The following is a 20,816-nucleotide window of genomic DNA, read 5'->3' as shown; positions in this document are numbered from 1 at the left end:
ACCCACCAGAGGGATTAGAATCAGCTCCACCTACCAGTGGGCAGGCATCAGCCCCTCCCATCAGGAAGCCTACAGCAAGCCCCCTACCAGCTTCAGCCACAGGGGGGCAGACATCAGAAGTAAGAGAGGCTACAACTCTATTATCTGTAAAAAGGTCACCACACCAAAAACCTATAAAAATGAAAAGACAGAACTATAACTCAGTTGAGGGAGAAAGGAAAAAGCCCAGAAAATCAGCTAAGCGATAAGGAGATTCTCAGCCTCCAAGCTAAAGACTTTAGACTGTTGATGCTGAAGATGATGCAAGACATTAGAAATAAACTGGAGGCAAAGATAGATAACTTACAGGAAACACTGAGCAAAGAGATACAAGATATAAAACATAAACAAGGAGTTCCCGTCATGCTGCAGTGGTTAACAAATCCCACTAGGAACCATGAGGTTGCGGGTTCGGTCCCTGCCCTTTCTCAGTGGGTTGATGGTCCGGCGTTGCTGTGAGCTGTGGTAAAGCTCTCGTTGCTGTGGCTCTGGCATGGCCGGCGGCTACAGCTCCGATTCGACCCCTAGCCTGGGAATCTCCATATGCCGTGGGAGCGGCCCAAGAAATAGCAAAAAGACCAAAAATAAATAAATAAAACATAAACAAGAAGAGATGCAATATTACAATAACTGAAATAAAAAATTCACTAGAAGCAGCTAACAGCAGAATACAGGAGGCAGAAGAACGAATAAGCGAGGTGGAGGACAGATTAGTGGAAATTACGGATGCAGAACAGAAAAGAGAAAGATTGAAAACAAATGAACAGAGTCTCAGAACCCTGGGACAACGTTAAACGCACCAACATCCGTATTATAGGGGTGCCAGAAGGAAAAGAGAGAAGGAGACAGAAAAAATATTCCAAGAGATAATAGCTGAAAACTTCCCTAACATGGGGAAGGAATCTCTCACTCAAATCCAGGAAGCACAACTAGTACCATACGAAATAAACCCAAGGAGGAACACCCTGAGACACATATTAATCAAACTGACCAAAATTAGAGACAAAATCTTGAATGCAGCTACAGAAAAGAAACAAGTAACATACAAGGGAACCCCGATAATGTTATCAGCAGATTTTTCATATGAAACTCTGCAGGCCAGAGGGAGTGGAATGATATACTTAACGTGATGAAAGGAAAAAACCTCCAACCAAGATTACTCTACCCAGCAAGGCTCTCATTCATATTTGAAGGAGAAATCAAAACCTTCACAGATAAGCAAAAGCTGAGAGAATTCAGCAACACTAAACCAGCCTTACAACAAATACTAAAGGAACTTCTCTAGGCAGAAAAGGACAAGAGAAGAAGGAAAGGAAAAAGAGCAGCAAAAACAAATCCAAAGCAATTAATAAAATGGCAATAAGAACATACATATCAATAATTATCTTAAATGTGAATGGACTAAACGCCCCAACCGAAAGACACAGACTGGCTGAATGGATACAAAAACAAGACCCATATATATGCTGCCTTCAAGAGACCCACTTCACTTCTAGGGACACATACAAATTGAAAGTGAGAAGATGGAAGAAAATATTTCATGCAAACGGGGATCAAAAGAAAGCTGGGGTAGCAATACTCTTATCAGGCAAAATAGACTGTAAAATGAAGAATATTTTAACAGACAAAGAAGGACATTACATAATGATCAAAGGATCAATCCAAGAAGATGATATAACAATTTTAAATATCTACACACCCAACACAGGTTCACCACAATATATAAGGCAACTGCTAAAAACCTTAAAAGGACAAATCAACAATAACACAATCATAGTGGGGGACTTTAGCACCCCAATTACACCAATGGACAGATCAACCAGACAGAAAATCAATAAGGAAACACAGGCCCTGAATGATGCATTAAACCAGATGGACTTAATAGATATTTATAGGACATTCCATCCAAAAGCAACAGAATACACATTCTTCTCAAGTGCACATGGAACATTCTCTAAAATTGATCACATCCTGGGCCACAAATCCAACCTTGGCAACTTTAAGAAAACTGAAATCATATCAAGCATCTTTTCCGACCACAATGCTATATGACTGGAAATCAACAACAGGAAAAGACTGCAAAAAACACAAACACGTGGAGACTCAACAACATGCTACTAAACAACCAATGGATCACTGAAGAAATCAAAGAGGAAATTAAAAAATACCTGGCAGCAAATGACAACAAAGAGATGACACTCTAAAACCTATGGGATGCAGCAAAACCTGTTCTAAGAGGAAAGTTTATAGCAATATAAGCCCACCACAGGAAACAAGAAAAAGCTCAAATAAACAAGCTAACTCTACATCTAAAGCAGCTCAAGAGAGAAGAGACAAGACCTAAAGTTAGTAGAAGTAAAGAAATCATAAAAATCGGAGCAGAAATCAATAAATAGAAACAAAACCACAGAAATGATTAATGAAAAGCTGGTTCTTTGAAAAGATCAACAAAATTGATAAGCCCTTAGCCAGACTCAGCAAGAAAAAAGGAGAAGACTCAAATCGATAAAATCAGAAATGAAAAAGGAGAAGTAACAACGGACCTCACAGAAATACAAAGGATCATAAGAGACTACCATATGCAACTATACACCAATAAAATGGAAAACCTAGAAGAAATGGACAAATTCTTAGAAAAGTACAATCCTCCAAGACTAAACCAAGATGAAATAGAAAAGATGAATGGACCAATCACAAGCACTGAAATTGAAACTGTGATTAAAAGTAAAAAGGTCACCACACCAAATTGTTATATCATCTTCTTGGATTGATCCTTTGGTCATTATGTAATGTCCAACAAACAAAAGTCCAGGACCAGATGGCTTCACAAGCGAATTCTATCAAACATTCAGAGAAGAGCTAACACCTCTCCTTCTGAAACTATTTCAAAAACTTGCAGAGGAAGGGATACTCTCAAACTCATTCTATGAGGCCACCATCACTCCGGGACCAAAACCAGACAAAGATTCCACAAAAAAAAAGAAAACTACAGGCCAATTTCACTGATGAACATTGACACAAAAATCCTCAACAAAATACTAGCAAACAGCATCCAACAATACATTAAAAGGATTGTACACCATGATCAAGTGGGATTTATCCCAGGGATGCAAGGGTTCTTCAATAGCCGCAAATCCATCAGTGTGATACACCACATTAACAAACTGAAGAATAAAAACCATATGATCTTCTCAATAGATGCAGAGAAAACCTTTGACAAAATCCAACACCCATTTCTGATAAAAACCCTTCAGAAAGTGGGCATAGCGGGAACCTACCTCAACATGATAAAGCTCATATATGACAAACCCACAGCGAACATCATGCTCAATGGTGAAAAGCTGAAAGAATTCCCACTGAGATCAGGAACAAGACAAGGATGTCCGCTCTCACCACTACTCTTCAACATAGTTCTGGAAGCCCTAGCCATAGCAATCAGAAAAGTAAAAGACATAAAAGGAATCCAAATTGGAAAGGAAGAAGTAAAACTATCCCTATTTGCAGATGACATGGTACTATACCTAGAGAGTCCTAAAGACTCTACCAGAAAACTGTTAGAGCTCATCCATGAATTTGGCAAAGTCCCAGGATACAAAATCAATACACAGAAATCAACAGCATTTCTATACACTAATAATGAAAAAGCAGAAAAAGAAATTAGGGAAGCAATCCTGTTTACAATCACATCCAAAAGAATAAAATACCTAGGAGTAAACCTATCTAAAGAGACAGAAGACCTGTACTCTGAAAACCACAAGCCACTGATGAAAGAAATCAAAGATGACACAAATAGATGGAAAGATATACCATGCTCGTGGATTGGAAGAGTTAATATTATCAAAAGGACTATACTACCTAAGGCAATCTACAGATTCAATGCAATCCCTATCAAATTACCAAGGACATTTTTCACAGAACTCGAACAAAATATTTTAAAGTTTGTTTGGAAGCACAGAAGACCCAGAATAGCCAAAGACATCCTGAAAAAGAAAAACGGAGCTGGAGGAATCAGGCTCCCAGACTTCAGACTTTACTACAAAGCAACAATCATCAAAACCGCATGGTACTGGCACACAGACAGACATATAGATCAGTGGAACAGGATAGAAAGTCCAGAATTAAACCCACGCACCTACAGCCAACTCATCTATGACAAAGGAGGCAAGAACATACAATGGAGAAAGGACAGCTTGTTCAATAAGTGGTGCTGGGAAAACTGGACAGCCACATGGAAAAGAATAAAAGTAGAACACTCCCTAACACCACACACAAAAATAAACTCCACATGGATTAAAGACCTAGATATAAGACCCGACACTATTAAATTCTTAGAGGAAAACATAGGCCAAACACTGACATAAACCACAGCAACATCTTCTCAGATCCACCTGAGTATTAACAAAAACAAAAATAAACAAATGGGATCTAATCAAACTTCAAAGTTTCTGCACAGCAAAGGAAACCCTAAACAACACAAAAAGACAACCCACAGAATGGGAGAAAATCTTTGCAAGTGAATTGACGGACAAGGGATTGATCTCCAAAATTTAGAAACACCTTCTGCAGCTCCACACCAAAAAAAACAAACAACCCCATCAAAAAATGGGCAGAAGATCTAAACAGACAGTTCTCCAAAAAAGACATACAGATGGCCCAGAAACACACAAAAGGATGTTCAACATCACTCATTATTAGAGAGATGAAAATCAAAACCACTATGAGGTACCACCTTACACCAGCCAGAATGGCCATCATCCAAAAGTCTACAAACAATAAGTGCTGGAGAGGGTGTGGAGAAAAAGGAACACTAGTACACTGTTGGTGGGATTGTAAATTGGTGCAACCACTGTGGAAAGCAGTATGGAGATTCCTCAGAAAACTAAACATAGAACTACGATTTGATCCAGCAATCCCACTCCTGGGCATCTATCCAGACAAAACCATGACTCGCAAAGACACATGTACTTCAGTGTTCATTGCAGCACTATTTACAATAGCCAAGACATGGAAACAACCTAAATGTCCGTCGACGGAGGAGTGGATCAAGATGTGGTACATATACACAATGGAATATTACTCAGCCATTAAAAAAAAAAAAAAACGAAATACCAGCATTTTTTGCAACATGGATGGACCTAGAAACTATCATGCTAAGTGAAGTCGGCCGTACAATGAGACACCAGCATCAAATGCTTTCACTGACATGTGGCATCTGAAAAAAGGACAGACGGAACTTCTTTGCAGAACAGATGCTGACTCACAGACATTGAAAAACTTATGTTCTCTGGAGGAGACAGTTTGGGGGGTGGAGGGGTGTGCTTGGGCTGTGGGATGGAAATCCTGTGAAATCAGATTGTTATGATCATTATACAACTACAAATGTGATAAATTCATTTGAGTAATTAAAAAAATTAAAGTATTTTAAAAATTAAAAAAAAAAAAGTCAGGCACAGAGTTCCCGTTGTGGCTCAGCAAGATAAGAACTCAACATAGAGTCCTCGAGGATGTGAGTTTGATCCCTGGCCTTGCTCAGTGGCTTAAGGATCCAGTGTTGCTGTGAGCTGCAGCACAGATCACAGATGTGACTAGGATCCGGTGTAGCTGTGGCGATGGCACAGGCCGTCAGCTGCAGCTCCGATTCAGCCCCTAGCCCAGGAACTTCCATATGCCGCCAGTGTAGCCGTAAAAAGAAAAAGGGGAAAAAAAAAAATTCAGGCACGGCCACTACTTTTAGCATTTACTTCAGGTAGTTACCTTGTCCTTTCTCTTTGCTGACCAGCCCACATCTTTGCTCAAAGACACTTCCTCTCAGGTTGCTGCAAAGTAAGTGTGTATGTCTATTTTCAACAAACTGAGTGCCAACTCTGAGCAGGTCAGTATGCTATGCCCCCGGCATCTGCTTCCCCATCCTACTTGCAAACACGCCACTTACTCAAACATCAACTTAGCACCTATTATCCTCAAAGAAATATAAAAGCACTAGGGGAAAAAACAAAAAAAGACAGCCCATGCCTCCAAGGAACACACAGTGTAACTGGAGCTGCAGACTTCAGATCCCGTTCACATTGAGTTTTAGGCAAATGGCACCCCCTGGAGTTGTGCAAAGAAGTGGCCCTAAATATCCTGGAGGAAACCCATATGTAAACCAACAGGATACATGGAACTTGGCAAAGGAAATGATCAAAAGGTAGTAGAGACCTGTAGCTGAGTGCATGAGCAGTGCAACAAGCACAGCTGATTTCAAATCCTTGGGCAAGGTAATTAACCATATTGTGCCAGTGTCCTCACTTCTAAAATAGAGCAAAATAGCAATACCTACCTCACAGGGCTTCTGCAAGGACTGAGTTAACACACGGAAAGCATTTCAACAGTGCCCAACCTTGTCAGCATTATCTTATCATGAAGTGTAATAATGTATTCATTATATTACATGCAGCATAAAGGACTGGCACCTCATCGGGGGAAAGGGGAGCCCGTTGGGAATGAGTTTCTGAACGGCTTCCCGATAGAACTGACTCTGCACTATTTAAGAGTCTTTAGCCATACTAAGTTGCAAAGCTTTGGCAAATTAGAGACCAGTTGAATAAGATCTTGATAAGCATCACTTCTGTTGCCCAGTAATCTTTCCTTAGGACTCATTCTCAAAGGCATGAGTAAATTCCTAGAGCTGGATATATGTGTAAGTTTCATAAATATTATTTTACATGCTAACAATCCAGTAGCAAATCCTCTTATGAAAGCAAATAATTTCATTTCATCCCAACTTTTTATTAACAAATTCTAGAAACTTCCTGGTCCAACTCTCCTTCACAAACCTACATACCAATCTAATCCCTGCATGCATACACCAATCTTAACACCTAAAATCATTCCATCTGTGTTTTCATTTCATGGGAAAAAGATGGAAATTTTTATCACTACCTGATGTTCGTATAGAAGTCACACCAGGAGCACATTTCTCCAAAATATACATTTCACATCACTGCAGCAAATGGAATACAAAATGCTAGCCCATTTCAATGAACAGTATCAGTTCAAGTACTGTGCCATCTTGATGCTCACTGCTGTGGTTAGAAAAGAGGGCCCTGCCTATGAAAGCCATGCCAGATGAGGTAATGAAATTTTGAAAGGCTGTCAGTATTGTCAATCATTTCTATCCCGATGATTTGAAGAAGAATCACGGAGCCTTCTGATTTGAAGTTGGTGCCCCAATAGGACAAAGCCCTTTGTCTACTCCTCCAAAAAGTTGAGGGGTCCATGTCTGTTTGGATAAATGGAAAAGGAAATTGCACAAACAGAAAGCTACAACTAATGTGATAAAAACTGAATGCTCACTAATACTGCCTTTAGTCAATAACAATTAGCAGAAAAAAATTTTAGATTCTTTTGTTTTCCAGAGCCACACCTGTAACATATGGAAGTTCCTAGGTTAGGGGTCAAATGAGAGCTTTAAAGGCTGGCCTACACCACGGCCACAGCCACACCAGATCTGAGTTGCACTTGAGACCTACACCAGAGCTCGTGGCAACGCCAGATCCCTTACCCACTGAGCAGGACCAGGGATCAAACCTTCATCCTCGTGGATATGGGCAGGGTTGTCCACTGTGCCACAGTGGGAACTCCAAAAAAAAAAAAATACAAAACTTTTGACTGGTATCTAGGCATCCTAAAATTTCCTCCTCGTTGCTTATTTTCTGTGGATCTCCATTGCCTGGAGAAAGGAGGAGCCCACAGTTTTAGAGGTGTAACACATTTAATCTGCTGCTGTTAATTTCCCAAAAAAAGGAACTAATTTTCCTGAATCAGCTGCTATTGCTATGTTGCCATTTCTTTCACAACTGATGCATAACTTAAAAGTACATGGAAAGCCCAGCTTAGAGAAGTCTTCTAGATGTGTATGTAACGCCACTGAGGTCTTAAGAGGACGGATGAGTATCACCAGTCTCAAGTAACATGTAGCCTCAGTCTTCTGCAGCCCCGTAATCCATCTATACAGCTTTATGCCAACAGAGGAAAGCAGCCACTACACTTCTTATACCTCCTTGAGCAGCTGCCTTGAACACCTGCTTAGCTGACTCGGCAGTAACCAGACAAACAAGAGTGAGCTTCAGAGTTCTGGAAGACGTGCCTTTGTCTACTAAGAAAATAAAGTTTCTCAGGAGACAGAGTGATCTGGGGAAGCAGGAGGCATACTCTGAAAAAACAACCCTCATCCTTTAACTGGCAGAAGTTGGTGTTTGACACCTAAAAATTACATGACTTAATAGTAAAAATTTTTTTAAATATGCTCCCTTTAAATATCTTAGTTCCCATTAATTAGGTAAAACTTTTCTCAAGGGAAATTTTGAGTATGAATAATAGTAACAGTTACCTGATCTCCACACACTGATCTTGAACAGCAGCCAAAAGTTTCCCATTGCTTTCATGGAGGAGAAAGAAAAACAAATTTTCTATATGAATATTTGTAGCAGTCTTCAACATAGACATAATTAAGAAGTTAATCATTTTTGAATTTTTTCACAACTTTAATTATCCAACTTTTGACCTTATAATTAGATGAGTATATAAGTACAAATGCATACAAAATGATTCAATGCAACTGAATTAACACTTAAACAATACTAACCATACATACAAAGGGAATTTAAATACACAATAAAAAGCAAGACTGCAGGCCATTAGGATCCCAAAATTAATATCCATAACGGAATTTAAATGCTAATCCAGGTAGAGAAACACATGAATTTTACACATCCTTACCTCGCAAGTACCAAATGCCAGTTTATCTGTTTATTCACCAAACGAACCAGTCCATCAGGGAGCAAAAAAGGTGCAGGGCTGAAACCACAACACATTAACTTAAAATCTAATCATGTCAATTATACTCCAATAAAATGTATTTTTTAAAAAAAGCGGCACAACATTGTGTTGTGAGCCACGCGGGAAGTCCAAAAAGCGGCACAACATTGTGAATCAATTATACTTTAAAAAAGAAAAAACAAAAAATAAAAAATCTAATCATGAAAACTACATAAATATAACTAGATATTGTAAGTAGCATATAAATCTGTAGCAAGCTCTAGGGATTTTTTTTCCGTTAGAATATAAAAATTGGATATTGCAAATCCCAAAGCAAAAGTTACTAAATTTGGATATCTGAAATTTCACCACGTACATTTTTCCATTTCCAAACACATGGTAATGTGTTCAATGATATAAATTTTTATGTTCTTTCTAAGGGAAAGATATTGATATTGAGGGTACCAGCGACTTAGCAAAGTAAGCTTGTAAGAAGCCCTTCCTGCAATGCACACCTAGAAATTCTGGCTCAACTCTAACAAAAGAAACTTCTAGTGTACAGCTAAACTCACAAGAAAGAAAGGAAAACCTCCAAGTACTACAAGCGCAAAGAGAACTGAAAGCCAGAATTGTTCAAGGCAAAGAAAGGAGTTAACACCTGGCAGAGGAAATAAGCTGTGGGCCCCAGGAAGGACAGGAGTTGAAGTGAGACTCCTGCAAAGGCCAGGACCCTCAAACGACTACACTATCAGTGAAAGGAAAACCAGACAAACCTCCCCATGGGTCTCGGGAGACTTCAGAAATCTCATCTCTGCCTGGAATTCTGGTCTGTGGGGGCTGAGAATGAAAGCTCCTGTGAACAAATCAAATCCCCAAGTCTGCACCACATGCAACACTGGACTGCAGTTTCACTTGACTCATGTGATGCAAGATTCCCAAGCAGAAGCTCCCAACAGCATCACTCACAAAACACATGAGGAAATGATCCACCATTTGTGAATCAAGTGAGGCAACAAATTAGAGGAGGAACACATGAAAAAGTCAAGAGAATAAGTAGAGAAAAGAAAAAGAAAATAATTTGAGGAGTTCCCGTCGTGGTGCAGCGGAAACAAATCTGACTAGGAACTATGAGGTTTCAGATTCAACCTCTGGCCTCACTCAGTGGGTTAAGGATCCAGTATTCCCATGAGCTGTGGTGTAGGATGCAGACACAGTTTGGATCCTGCATTCCTGTGGCTGTGTACGTGTAGGCTGGGAGCTATAATCTGATTGGACCCCTAGCCTGGGAACTTCCCTATGCCATGGGTGCAGCCCTAAAAAGCAAAAAACAGAGGGAAAATAATTTGACAATTTGACAGAGGATAGTGGGACAGAAAAAAAGAAAAAAAAAAACATTATGGAAATTAGAAAATACAAAAGAGGATTAAAAAACATTAGTAACTGCAGGAGTTCCCATCGTGGCTCAGCAGCGGAAATGAATCTGACTAGCATCCATAAGGTTGCAGATTCAATCCCTGGCCTCACTCAGTGGGTTAAGGGTCCTGTATTGCTGTAAGCTGTGGTGTAGGTCGCAGACACGGCTCAGATCCCACCTTGCTCTGGTGCAGGCCAGCAGCTGTAGCTCCGATTTGATTTGAACCGTAGCCCTGAACCTCCATATGCCACGCGGTGTGGCCATAAAAAAACAAAAAAAAAAGAAAAGAAAAAAAATATTGTAACATACATCCAACATGTCTATGTTCATTTTTTAAAACAGAAAATATTTAATGCCATAAGATAGTTACAGAAATATTATAATAAAAATATGAAACATGCACGTGAATGATATGATCAACATAATTTCCCCTGGAGAGGAAAGGAGTGAAGCAAAGGTGGGGGGGAGCTTCAGATGTAACATCTTGCATTAAAAAAAAAAAAAAAAAAAGGGTGGAGTTCCTGTTATGGCTCAGGGGAAAGGAACCCAACTAGCATCCATGAAGATGTGGGTTCAATCCCTGGCCTCGTTCACTAGTTTAAGGATCTGGCATTGCCTCGAGCTGCTGTGTAGGTCACAGACACAGCTCAGATCAGGCACTGCTGTGACTGTTGGAGGCTGGCAGCCGCAGCTCCGATTGGACCCCTAGCCTGGGAACTTCCAAGTGCCACTGGTGTGGCCCTGGGGAAAAAAAAAAAAAAAAAAAACTGAGGCAAATATGGCAGAATAGCAACAATTATTAATGGCTATAGTTGTTGGCCTGTTTATATCACAATTAAAAGAAAAAAACTTTTGAAAAAGACACTTGAAGTTATACCTTTAGGTATAATTACCATAAATTCAAGAGCAAAAAACTGAACTGCAAGCTTTTGGAAAGAAATCTAACATGGGGAAGACTAGAGAATCACCATTTGGTGCCTTCACATCTGTCCACTAGTCAGTGTGGCCAATTCAAAGAAAGGGACTTCCCGGGAGAAACAGACTTCCCGATGCCTGAATAAGGTGTTTACACACAGGACCAGGCTTTTTATCAGTGGGAGGCTCTTGCAAGTCCTGCTTCTCAATAAATAGGCACAGGGCTGTCAAGACTAACCTAAAGAGAAAGGTCCTCCGCCATCCCTATCGAGGGTGTGCAGCACGAGCAAGGGCAGCCCAGGAAAAACGGCCTACCTCTTAGACTGGCCTCCCCACGACCACCTTCTCTCGCTTGGTTCTCTTCTCTATTACAACCCACACTCCCAAAAACAAGACAAAATTAAATAAGAAATTTAATTTAGGAGTTCCCCTTGTGGCTCATCAGGTTAAGAACCCAACTAGTATCCATGAGGATACAGGTTCAATCCCTGGCCTCACTCAGTGGGTTAAGGATCTGGCATTGCCACAACATTCAGCGTAGGTCACAGATGTGGCTCAGATCTGACATTACTGTGGCTGTAAGCCAGCAGCTGCAGCTCTGTTTTGATCCCTAGCCCAGAACTTCCATATGCCACAGGTGCAGCCCTAAAAAGAAAAAAAAAAAAAAAAAAATTAAGTTTACACACAGCAAAAGTAGAAAAACATTGGTGCTAACCCTACCTAAAGAAGAGTCAAAGGTCTCTTTTATAGAACTCTATTATTTCTGCAGCTTTTAAGATTAGTCATCCTTAAGGAAAAAACAATCTATGGTAAATAATTCTATACAACAGCTCCTACTTGTGTATCTGAAAGCACAATTATATCTGTGGTCAGAATAATCATTCCCTTCTTCCTTTTAAGGCTGAAAATTAGCACTAGACCTAAAAATATACTTAAAATTCAAAAGAATTTAAAAGTTCTCAAAAACTGAAACCTATTAAGAACCTTCACTGAGGCACAGAAACTGAAGGACCATCAGCAAGAGCTGAGACAACAATAAGAACAAAAAGGTTTTTAAAAAGATCAACAAGCACAGGTCCATCATGGGGCCTTCAAGAAAAGGCTGAGAACACTCAGAGAAAGCAGAAGTTGTCCTGAGATAATAATGTCTAAGGGACTGAAATTATTCTACTTCTGAGAGAACTTGTCAGGTTAGGCCAAGGGTTTGAAAGGTCTGTTTCATAAACCAGGTTCACCTGAATGTCAGCATCTGTATCACACACAAGATGGGATTCAATTCTGAAAGTTTAGATCATTAATAGGATAATATTGTTTGCATTGGATATTCATACTGTTTCTCTGAAGAACCGACCACTCACCTGTACCAGATATATTGGCGGAAAAATAATAAATGATCTGTAATAAAAAGAAACAGCAAAGCCAAATATGAATGAGCTATCCTATAGGAATCATTTTCAATTTAGACTTATTGATGAAATTAATGAATAAATCTAAAATATATTGTAGACCAAATCATTACAAAACAAGGAAAATACAATTCCTGCAAATATATACACTTATAACCTTTTTTTCACTTTTGTCTCTTCAGTGCCTCACCCACAGCATATGTAAGTTCCCAGGCTACACCACAGCCACAGCCACACCAGATCCAAGCCGTGTCTCGACCTACACCAGAGCTCAAAGCAATGCTGGATCCTTAACCCACTGAGTGAAGCCAGGCATTAAGCTTGTGTCCTCTTGGATGCTAGTCAGATTCGTTTCCTGAGCCACATGGGGCTCAGTGTAGGGAACTCCTACACTATAATCTTTACAAGACCATATATTTATTTTAAGACTCAAGTTTGTAACATTCAAAACTTAGAAATATTTCCTAGCAGTACAAGTAGTAAAAGTGGTTTGAGATGCTAAATTTCACCTAAGAGGCTTTAATAAAACCATGGAGTAGGAGTTATTATAATCACTCTCTGAGACCAAAATATTTGTATAAAGATGAAAATATCCGACTAGGAACCATGAGATTGCGGGTTCCATCCCTGGCCTCGCCCAGTAGGTTAAGGATCAGGTGTTGCCGTGAGCTGTGGTGTAGGCCACAGAGGCGGCTCAGATCTGGTGTTGCTGTGACGTAGACCGGCAGCCATAGCTCCAATTACACCCCTAGCCTGGGAACCTCCATATGCCGAGGGTGTGGCCCTAAAAAGATAAAAGACAAAAAAAAAAAAGAAGATGAAGATACCATTTTGTACTTTAAAAAGACTTAAAAAATAATAGTGTCTAAAACAGGGAAGTTCACAGGAAACGAACTCTCTAATACATTATTGACAAGTAATGTTTCATGTGATCCCATTTAAAACGTACACAGGGAGTTCCTGTTGCGGCTCAGCAGGTTATGACTCCGATCAGTATCTGTGAGGATGCAGGTTCGATCCCTGGCCTCGTTCAGTGGGTTAAGGATCCGGTGTTGCTGTGAGCTGTGATGAAGGTCACAGACATGGCCTGGATCCCGGGTGGCTGTGGCTGTGGCTGTGGTGTAGGCCGGCAGCTGTAGCTCCGATTCACCCCCTACCCTGGGAACTTCCACATGCCGCAGGTGCAGCCCTAAAAAACCAAAAGCAAAAGCAAAATAAAATGTACATGTATGTGTGAACATGTATCCACAATTATTGTATCAATAGCAAAACATCTAAAGGATAAGAGATTCTCTCTCGCAAAATGATCAAATTACTTACTCTAATCTGTGGTTATCTACATTCCCTAAACTTTGTACAATTTTATTACTTGCATATATTTTCTAAATTTTTGAACTTTCACATTTGTGATAATGAAAATTGAATATGCTGGTGCTTCTAACAGAAGATAGTTATTTTACCTTTATCAGAAGATATAGTTAATTTCTAGCACTCAATTCCTTTGGAATTGAATCTTTTTTTCTTTTTTAAAGTTTTATTGAAGTATAGCTGATTTACAATGCTGCGTTAATTTCTGCTGAACAAGATGATTCAGTTATACATACATACACATTCATTCTTTTTCAGCTGAATTTTCTCTTTCTGAGTAGCTGACAATCCCCAGTATAATAAGAATGGGCTTCGGAGGAGTTCCCATCGTGGCGCAGTGGTTAACGAATCCGACTAGGAACCATGAGGTTGCGGGTTCGGTCCCTGCCCTTGCTCAGTGGGTTAACGATCCGGCGTGGCCGTGAGCTGTGGTGTAGGTTGCAGACGCGGCTCGGATCCCACGTTGCTGTGGCTCTGGCATAGGCCGGTGACTACAGCTCCGATTGGACCCCTAGCCTGGGAACCTCCATATGCCACGGGAGCGGCCCAAGAAATAGCAAAAAGACCCAAAAAAAAAAAAAAAAAGAATGGGCTTCGGAGCCAGAAAGACAAACTCCAAATGAAGGACACTGGGTACGTTTCCTCAGCTAAAAAAAATAAATTTGTAACAGCACCTACCTCACTGGTAAAGGACCACATCAATTAACATACATAAAGCCTCACAGCACAGCTTAAAGGCTAGTGCTCAAGACTTGCGCAGATCCTGTGAGCTCATACGGAAAGTGTCAGTAGTTAAATGAGTGCCTTCGTTAATCAAACTTGAATGACTCGGACCAGGTGTGTCTGAAACGCCATGTAAACCACTTAAAACAGTCTGTCACCGCCTTTTCACTTTCAATGTCTATAGATTTTCTGAGACTCATAAGGGTTTGAGTTTCTTCGTTTCTTCTAGAACACATCCAAAGTAGCTAAATTCAGGTCATACTTAAGCTGCATTAAAAATATCTGTTTGCAGACATACATACACGTTTGTATACATACATGTAGATTTAGATATAGACATATCACATTTGAAATGCATGCATTTTTTATAAGATAAAACAGGTAATATTTATACTACTCACTTTTAATCAGGTGCTACATTAGAAGTCAAAAGAACACAATCTGGGAGTTCCCGTCGTGGCGCAGTCGTTAACGAATCCGACTAGGAACCATGAGGTTGTGGGTTTGATCCCTGCCCTTGCTCAATGGGTTAAGGATCCGGCGTTGCCGTGAGCTGTGGTGTAGGTTGCAGACGCGGCTCGGATCCCGCGTTGCTGTGGCTCTGGCGTAGGCCAGTGGCTACAGCTCCGATTCAACCCCTAGCCTGGGAACCTCCATATGCCGCGGGAGCGGCCCAAGAAATAGCAACAACAACAACAACAACAAAGACAAAAGACAAAAAAAAAAAAAAAGAACACAATCTGTTTTCAAATCCTTAAATGTCCTAAAACAGCACAGTTATGAATAGGAAAAAATACAAATGGGAAACAAATTACTCCTAACTTTATCATTACATGCAGAAAATTAAATAAGCTATACTTACCCCTAATTGCTTTTGTGATTATAAAGGATGCACCATGTTTTCGGTTGCCTCTAGGCTACAAACAGAAAAAAACCAAAAACATTTGAGAATTTTCTAGGAATACCTATCAAAATGTAAAGTTACATTTCTTTGCTAATACTCAAGAGTGCTGAGTACAAGTTGCCAGAATTTAGAAACTAATTATAGATAGAAGCAGAACAAGGAGAAGCAGGACTAGGAAAAGCGGGAGTAAAAGTGAGGGTGGTAGAGTTACAGGCATCTGTCAGAATGAATTTTGCAGGGGAGGACAAGAATTTGCGGGGAAATGTTTCCAAATCAAAACATCAGTGCACAAAAGTCAAGAGCAAAGACCACACTGGTTGCCAGTTGAGCACAGTCTATTTTGGTGGGCTACAGAGGCCGAAAACAAGTTTTGCTTGCAGGAAAAATGGTCATATGGATTAACAAACTCATACCTCAAAGCAAATGTACTGAATATTTTTTGTATATCCACAGGGAAAAAATGCTGACATCCACACTGATATATAATGATGTATTAAGTAATTTCTTAAGTAAAGACTAAACAATACCAGGCACTACAAAAACAGTGAGTGAGGTGTACTAACGGTGCTATCAAGAAAGGAAGAATAGCAAAAAAACAGTTTTAACAGAGGAGAGTTCCCTGGTGGCTCAGCCAGTTAAGGATCCTGTGTTGACACTGCTGTGGCACAGGTTCCACCCCTGGCCCAGGGCACCATGAAAAAGAAAAAGGAACAATGAACAATGGCCATAAATTAAGTGCAGACAGATATGGCTTAAAAGTATACAAAATTTATTTCAGTCAACATGAATTGCTCTCATTCACTCCATGTTAATTAAGACAGAATTTGGTCCCGGGGAGGGATATAACGATGACAGAGGGAGCCCCGTCGTGGCTCATGGGGAACAAATCTGACTAATATCCACGAGGATGTAGGTTCGATCCATAGCCTCGATAAGTGGGTCAGGGATCCGGAGTTATGGTGCAGGTCGAAGACAAGGCTCTGATCCTGTGTTGCTGTGGTATAGGCCAGCAGCTGTAGCTCTGATTTGACCCCTAGCTGGAGAACTTCCATATGCTACAGGTGCGGCCCTAAAAACCAAAAAAAAAACAAAAAACAAAAAAGATGAAATAAATGTAGTTCTCTTCCAAGAGCTTGTAGTTCAGTTTACATCAACAGAACCAAACAGATACAAAACAAACAAAAAACTGTTATGAGCTTTCAGTGTAAGTTGATGCTGTGTTCATTTAATCACTTTATCTAGTCAAGCATTCTGAAACATTATTTTAACTAACCAGTGAGGGCTGAGTGGAAACTTAACCAATGGCAGCAGCAACAGCTTCCTAGTTGCATAGTCTATAGGATAGTCACATTGTTCAAGACAAAGAAACTAAGTAAATACTTGAAAAACAACATAGGAGGATCTCTGTGGCTTATAAAACAAATTATTCAAGACAAGCACAAACTGCAGCAGGAAGGAGGTTAAAGGAAAACAAACTTTACAGGAGAAGTAGGAGAATGCGTACTTTCTCCAGTAAAGAAATACAGAAAAGTTGTAAATAAGAATTCATATGGGCTGGACTCTATGCCCATCCATGATCTTTAAAAAAAGTCCTTTTTGATCTTCCTGCATGCTCTGAGCTTACAACAGTGACTGGCACGCATTGAACCATAAGTATGTTGAATCAAAGTAGATTCCTGGTTCCTGCTCTTCACCCTGTGCCTGGGAGGCCTTCTCTCTGAAACTTACAACCCAAGGTCAAGATAACCAACCCCTATGACCCCTTTGGTCAATAGCCTCTAAATTTCACTCCCCAGGGCATTTTGTTCACCCTGCTATTACAGCTCGTATTCCCTAAGTGATGGAAACCGTTTACTACATTGTCTTCCCTCTAGACGGCATCCGACAGTTATTCACCTCTGTAAGCCCAGCACCTGCCACAGTATCTGGGACATGGACAGACACACACATATACTTATCAAATGCTTGTTCTCTGAAATGCACAAGAACTAACGGAACTGGGGCCCAAATAGGCGTACAAGTTTGATGCAGCGCTCCACGGCAGCCCATCAGATGCTGAGAAGACTGTAGGATCCTGGAAAATCCTCCCACTGCAGATGAGGATCAACCCTGGCCAGCCCTAGCTGGCCCGCGGGAAGGGACTGCATCAAAGTCTAGATATGAGAAGGATCCCCGAGTCCAACACTGCGCCTCCCCTCCAAGCAGAGGTGGTGAAACTGAGAACCAGAGTGGAAGGTGCGTGCCTCAGACCCCGAAAACCCAACTTTGCAGCCCAGGAGGAATACCAGGAAAACCCACTCGGGGGGACCCAGACCCCCTACTACCCACGGCGCCGTTGCCAGGGCGACCGCACAAGCCGCCGAGCCCTGCTCCCCCGCCCACCCGGCGCCACTCTCCTACGTGGCTCCTGCTACGTGGCTCTGCCGGTGCACCGTCCACGCCAGGCTGGCTGCAGCCCTAGACGAGCCTGGTTCACCTGTACTTCTGTCTCCGGGGGCCACTCGGTGTTGACCAACAAGTCATAGAGGATCGTCTCCTCCTCGCCCTCCGCTGTGCCTTGATTCACAGCCGACGCTGACTCGGAGGCCGCCATGTTTGGCCGGGGCCAAGCTGGTGAGGGAGGAGCACTACGGCGAGCCGCGGCGACCAAAAGACCCTGGCCGCGCAGCTTTTAATTCACGGGAAAAGGGGTGGAGTTAATTGGAGGTGGAACGGAAAGATGGGCTTAACCCTTTTATGACTAGGAGGTACCCTGTCTTGGCTCTCTGGAGTTAGCACCTGATCCCACTGCGCTCTGTTCATTAATTGCATGAGATCTGCCTAGGCTGAGCCTCTCATATTCTCATCCTCTATAAAACAAAAATGAAAGAAGTATCTCCGGGAGATCTAGCTAGCATTTATGTCCTGGTGGCCTGACACGTAGAAAGAGTACAAAAGTGGTTTTTAAATAAACACCCCAAAAGTTATCCAATGCAACAGATTAAACCAATGAACGGTATCAGAGGAATGATGCTGAAGGAGCTCAGAAAAAAGAAGAAAACCAGAGGGTCTAGGGGGCCTTCCCGGAGGAAGTTGGAGCCTATCCAGGGTCTTTAACAAGAGTTAAAATTCAATTAAGTGGAATGAGTTTGAGGGGAGCGTTGCAAGTAGGGGGAAATGGGGTGAGCAAAGACAGAGGCAGAAATATCTAGTTGAAAGCACAAACAGCTGACTAGAACCCAAGTCTTGAAAGGGTGCGAGTGCCATAAAGTTGAAATAAGATGTTGAGGACCTACCTGCAGGTCCAGTCTCATTTGTTCATTCAACAAGGGCCTCTCTGGGGAAAGCGCTGTACTGTAAGCAGAGCCTATTGAAACCTGAATGAATACACTGTGTCCAGTGAACCAGCACCGTGTCACATTCAAAAGAAACATAAATACTGAAGATTTGTTGCAGGAATTACCTTGCATAATATCCCTCCAGATGCATTAGGCAGAGATGCAATTAGAAACCTCTGCCATGAAGCCTCAGGCTCCCATTTCTCTCAAAGTTAAATGGCCTTAGAGCAAGCCCTCCATGACCTGCCTACACTATACACTACCTACCTGCTCCCCCACCACCTTCAGCCACACTGGCCTGTTTCTTTTTTTTTTTTTTTTTTGCTATTTCTTGGGCCGCTCCCGAGGCATATGGAGGTTCCCAGGCTAGGGGTCGAATCGGAGCTGTAGTCACCGGCCTAGGCCAGAGCCACAGCAACGTGTGATCTGAGCCGCGTCTGCAACCTACACCACAGCTCACGGCAACGCCGGATCGTTAACCCACTGAGCAAGGGCAGGGACCGAACCCGCAACCTCATGGTTCCTAGTCGGATTCCTTAACCACTGCGCCACGACGGGGGAACTCCCCAGGCCTAGCTGTTTCTGAACACACCAGACACACGTCTGCATCAAGGACTTTGCAAAGGCTGTTCTGTTTGGAAGGCTTTCTACCAGGTATTTGCCCCTCTCTCCCTCATCACAGAGTTTTTGCCAAATGTCTTCTCTGTGAAGCCTTCCTTGATGGCTCATTTTAAATTTGCAACTACCTTCCCTGAACTCCAGCACTCCAGATCTTCTTTACCCACTCTCCTTATCACACCTGTCATTACCTGAAATGCTGTATCATTTGTATTTTATTACATTCATTTATTGTTGGTCCAAAACAAACATTGTTTATTTACTGTCAGAGCCCAGTAAAATGTAGCCTCTGCCAGAACAGAGTGCTCTACTATGTACATATAGATGCTAAAATACAAAAATGTCAGCTTTCCACCTGTGCAAGGGAAAATCCAGTTCTTGCCTACAGTGTTTCTCCCCCAAGAATCTACTTCACTTCTCACGCAAAGCTCTTCACATCTGAAACGGCTGCGCACCAAACCAGCAAGGGGTCCAAGAATTCATTTCAATTCTGACACTATCTACCTGGAGGTAGTTATCAGTTCTACAAGTTAAAGTCTTAGTCTCGCAAGACTAACTCCCACCACACACACAATTCAGACATAATCAGCTGTGTTTCTGACTAGCTACAGATTGAACATTCCAAACCACCCCCCTTTCTTGGGTTCAGTTAATTTGTTAGAGTAGCTCACAAAACTCTAGGAGACTTTTTTTTTAAAAGATTTGCTAATGGACGCAGATGAACAGCCAGATGAAGAAATACAGAGAGCGAGGTCTGGGAGTGTCCTGAGCACAGGAGCGTCTGTTCTGGTGGAGGGGAAGTGCATCACCCTCCCGGTGTGGAGAGTTCTCAGAAGCCTCTACTGTTGGGGCGTGCCCTTGCATCACAGGTAGTTAAGGATCCAGCGTTGTCAATGCAGCCACTCCAGTCACTGCTGGGATTTGATCTCTGGCCTGAGAACTGCCCCGTGCCATGGGCGTGGCCTGAAAAAGACAGCTCCTGCTGTTGGGATTTTTATGGAAGCTTCCTTACGTAGGTGTGATCAATTATTAATTCCATCTGGAGCCCCTCTCCCTCTCTGAAGGATGGAGGGGGTGGAAACTAAAAATGCAAATCTTCTAATCATGGCTGGGTCGTCCACTTAACCAGCTGCCACCCAGAAGCCAATTCAGTTGACTCATTAGAATAAAAGATGCACCTAGTACTTATCAGTTAGGAATTTACAAGGGTTTTAGGAGCCCAGTGTTAGGATTGGGGTCAAAGACAAATATTAGAACAAGAGATGCTCCTAGTATTCTTTTTCTTTTTTTTTTTTTTTTTTTTTTTTTTAGAG

General features: G+C 41.6%; 1 protein-coding gene across 1 annotated transcript in view; it reads right to left on the bottom strand.

Moving 5' to 3' along the window:
* The window catches only part of NBAS (NBAS subunit of NRZ tethering complex), a 360,775-nt gene extending 342,585 nt beyond the window's left edge, over positions 1–18,190 (bottom strand). Inside the window, exons 1-5 of the mRNA XM_047782615.1 lie at positions 18,045–18,190; positions 15,527–15,581; positions 12,526–12,562; positions 8,800–8,877; positions 8,411–8,458 (exon numbers count right to left, since the gene is read on the bottom strand). Coding sequence (XP_047638571.1) covers positions 8,411–8,458; positions 8,800–8,877; positions 12,526–12,562; positions 15,527–15,581; positions 18,045–18,161 — 335 coding nt within the window. The 5' untranslated portion in view covers positions 18,162–18,190. The remainder of the gene's footprint in view (positions 1–8,410; positions 8,459–8,799; positions 8,878–12,525; positions 12,563–15,526; positions 15,582–18,044) is intronic.
* Between the last annotated feature and the right edge of the window lie 2,626 nt (positions 18,191–20,816).

Source organism: Phacochoerus africanus, chromosome 5 (assembly GCF_016906955.1).
Source record: "Phacochoerus africanus isolate WHEZ1 chromosome 5, ROS_Pafr_v1, whole genome shotgun sequence".
NCBI lineage: Eukaryota > Metazoa > Chordata > Mammalia > Artiodactyla > Suidae > Phacochoerus > Phacochoerus africanus.
The sequence above is the reverse complement of the archived record's forward strand: the minus strand, read 5'-3'. Positions and strand labels throughout refer to the sequence as shown.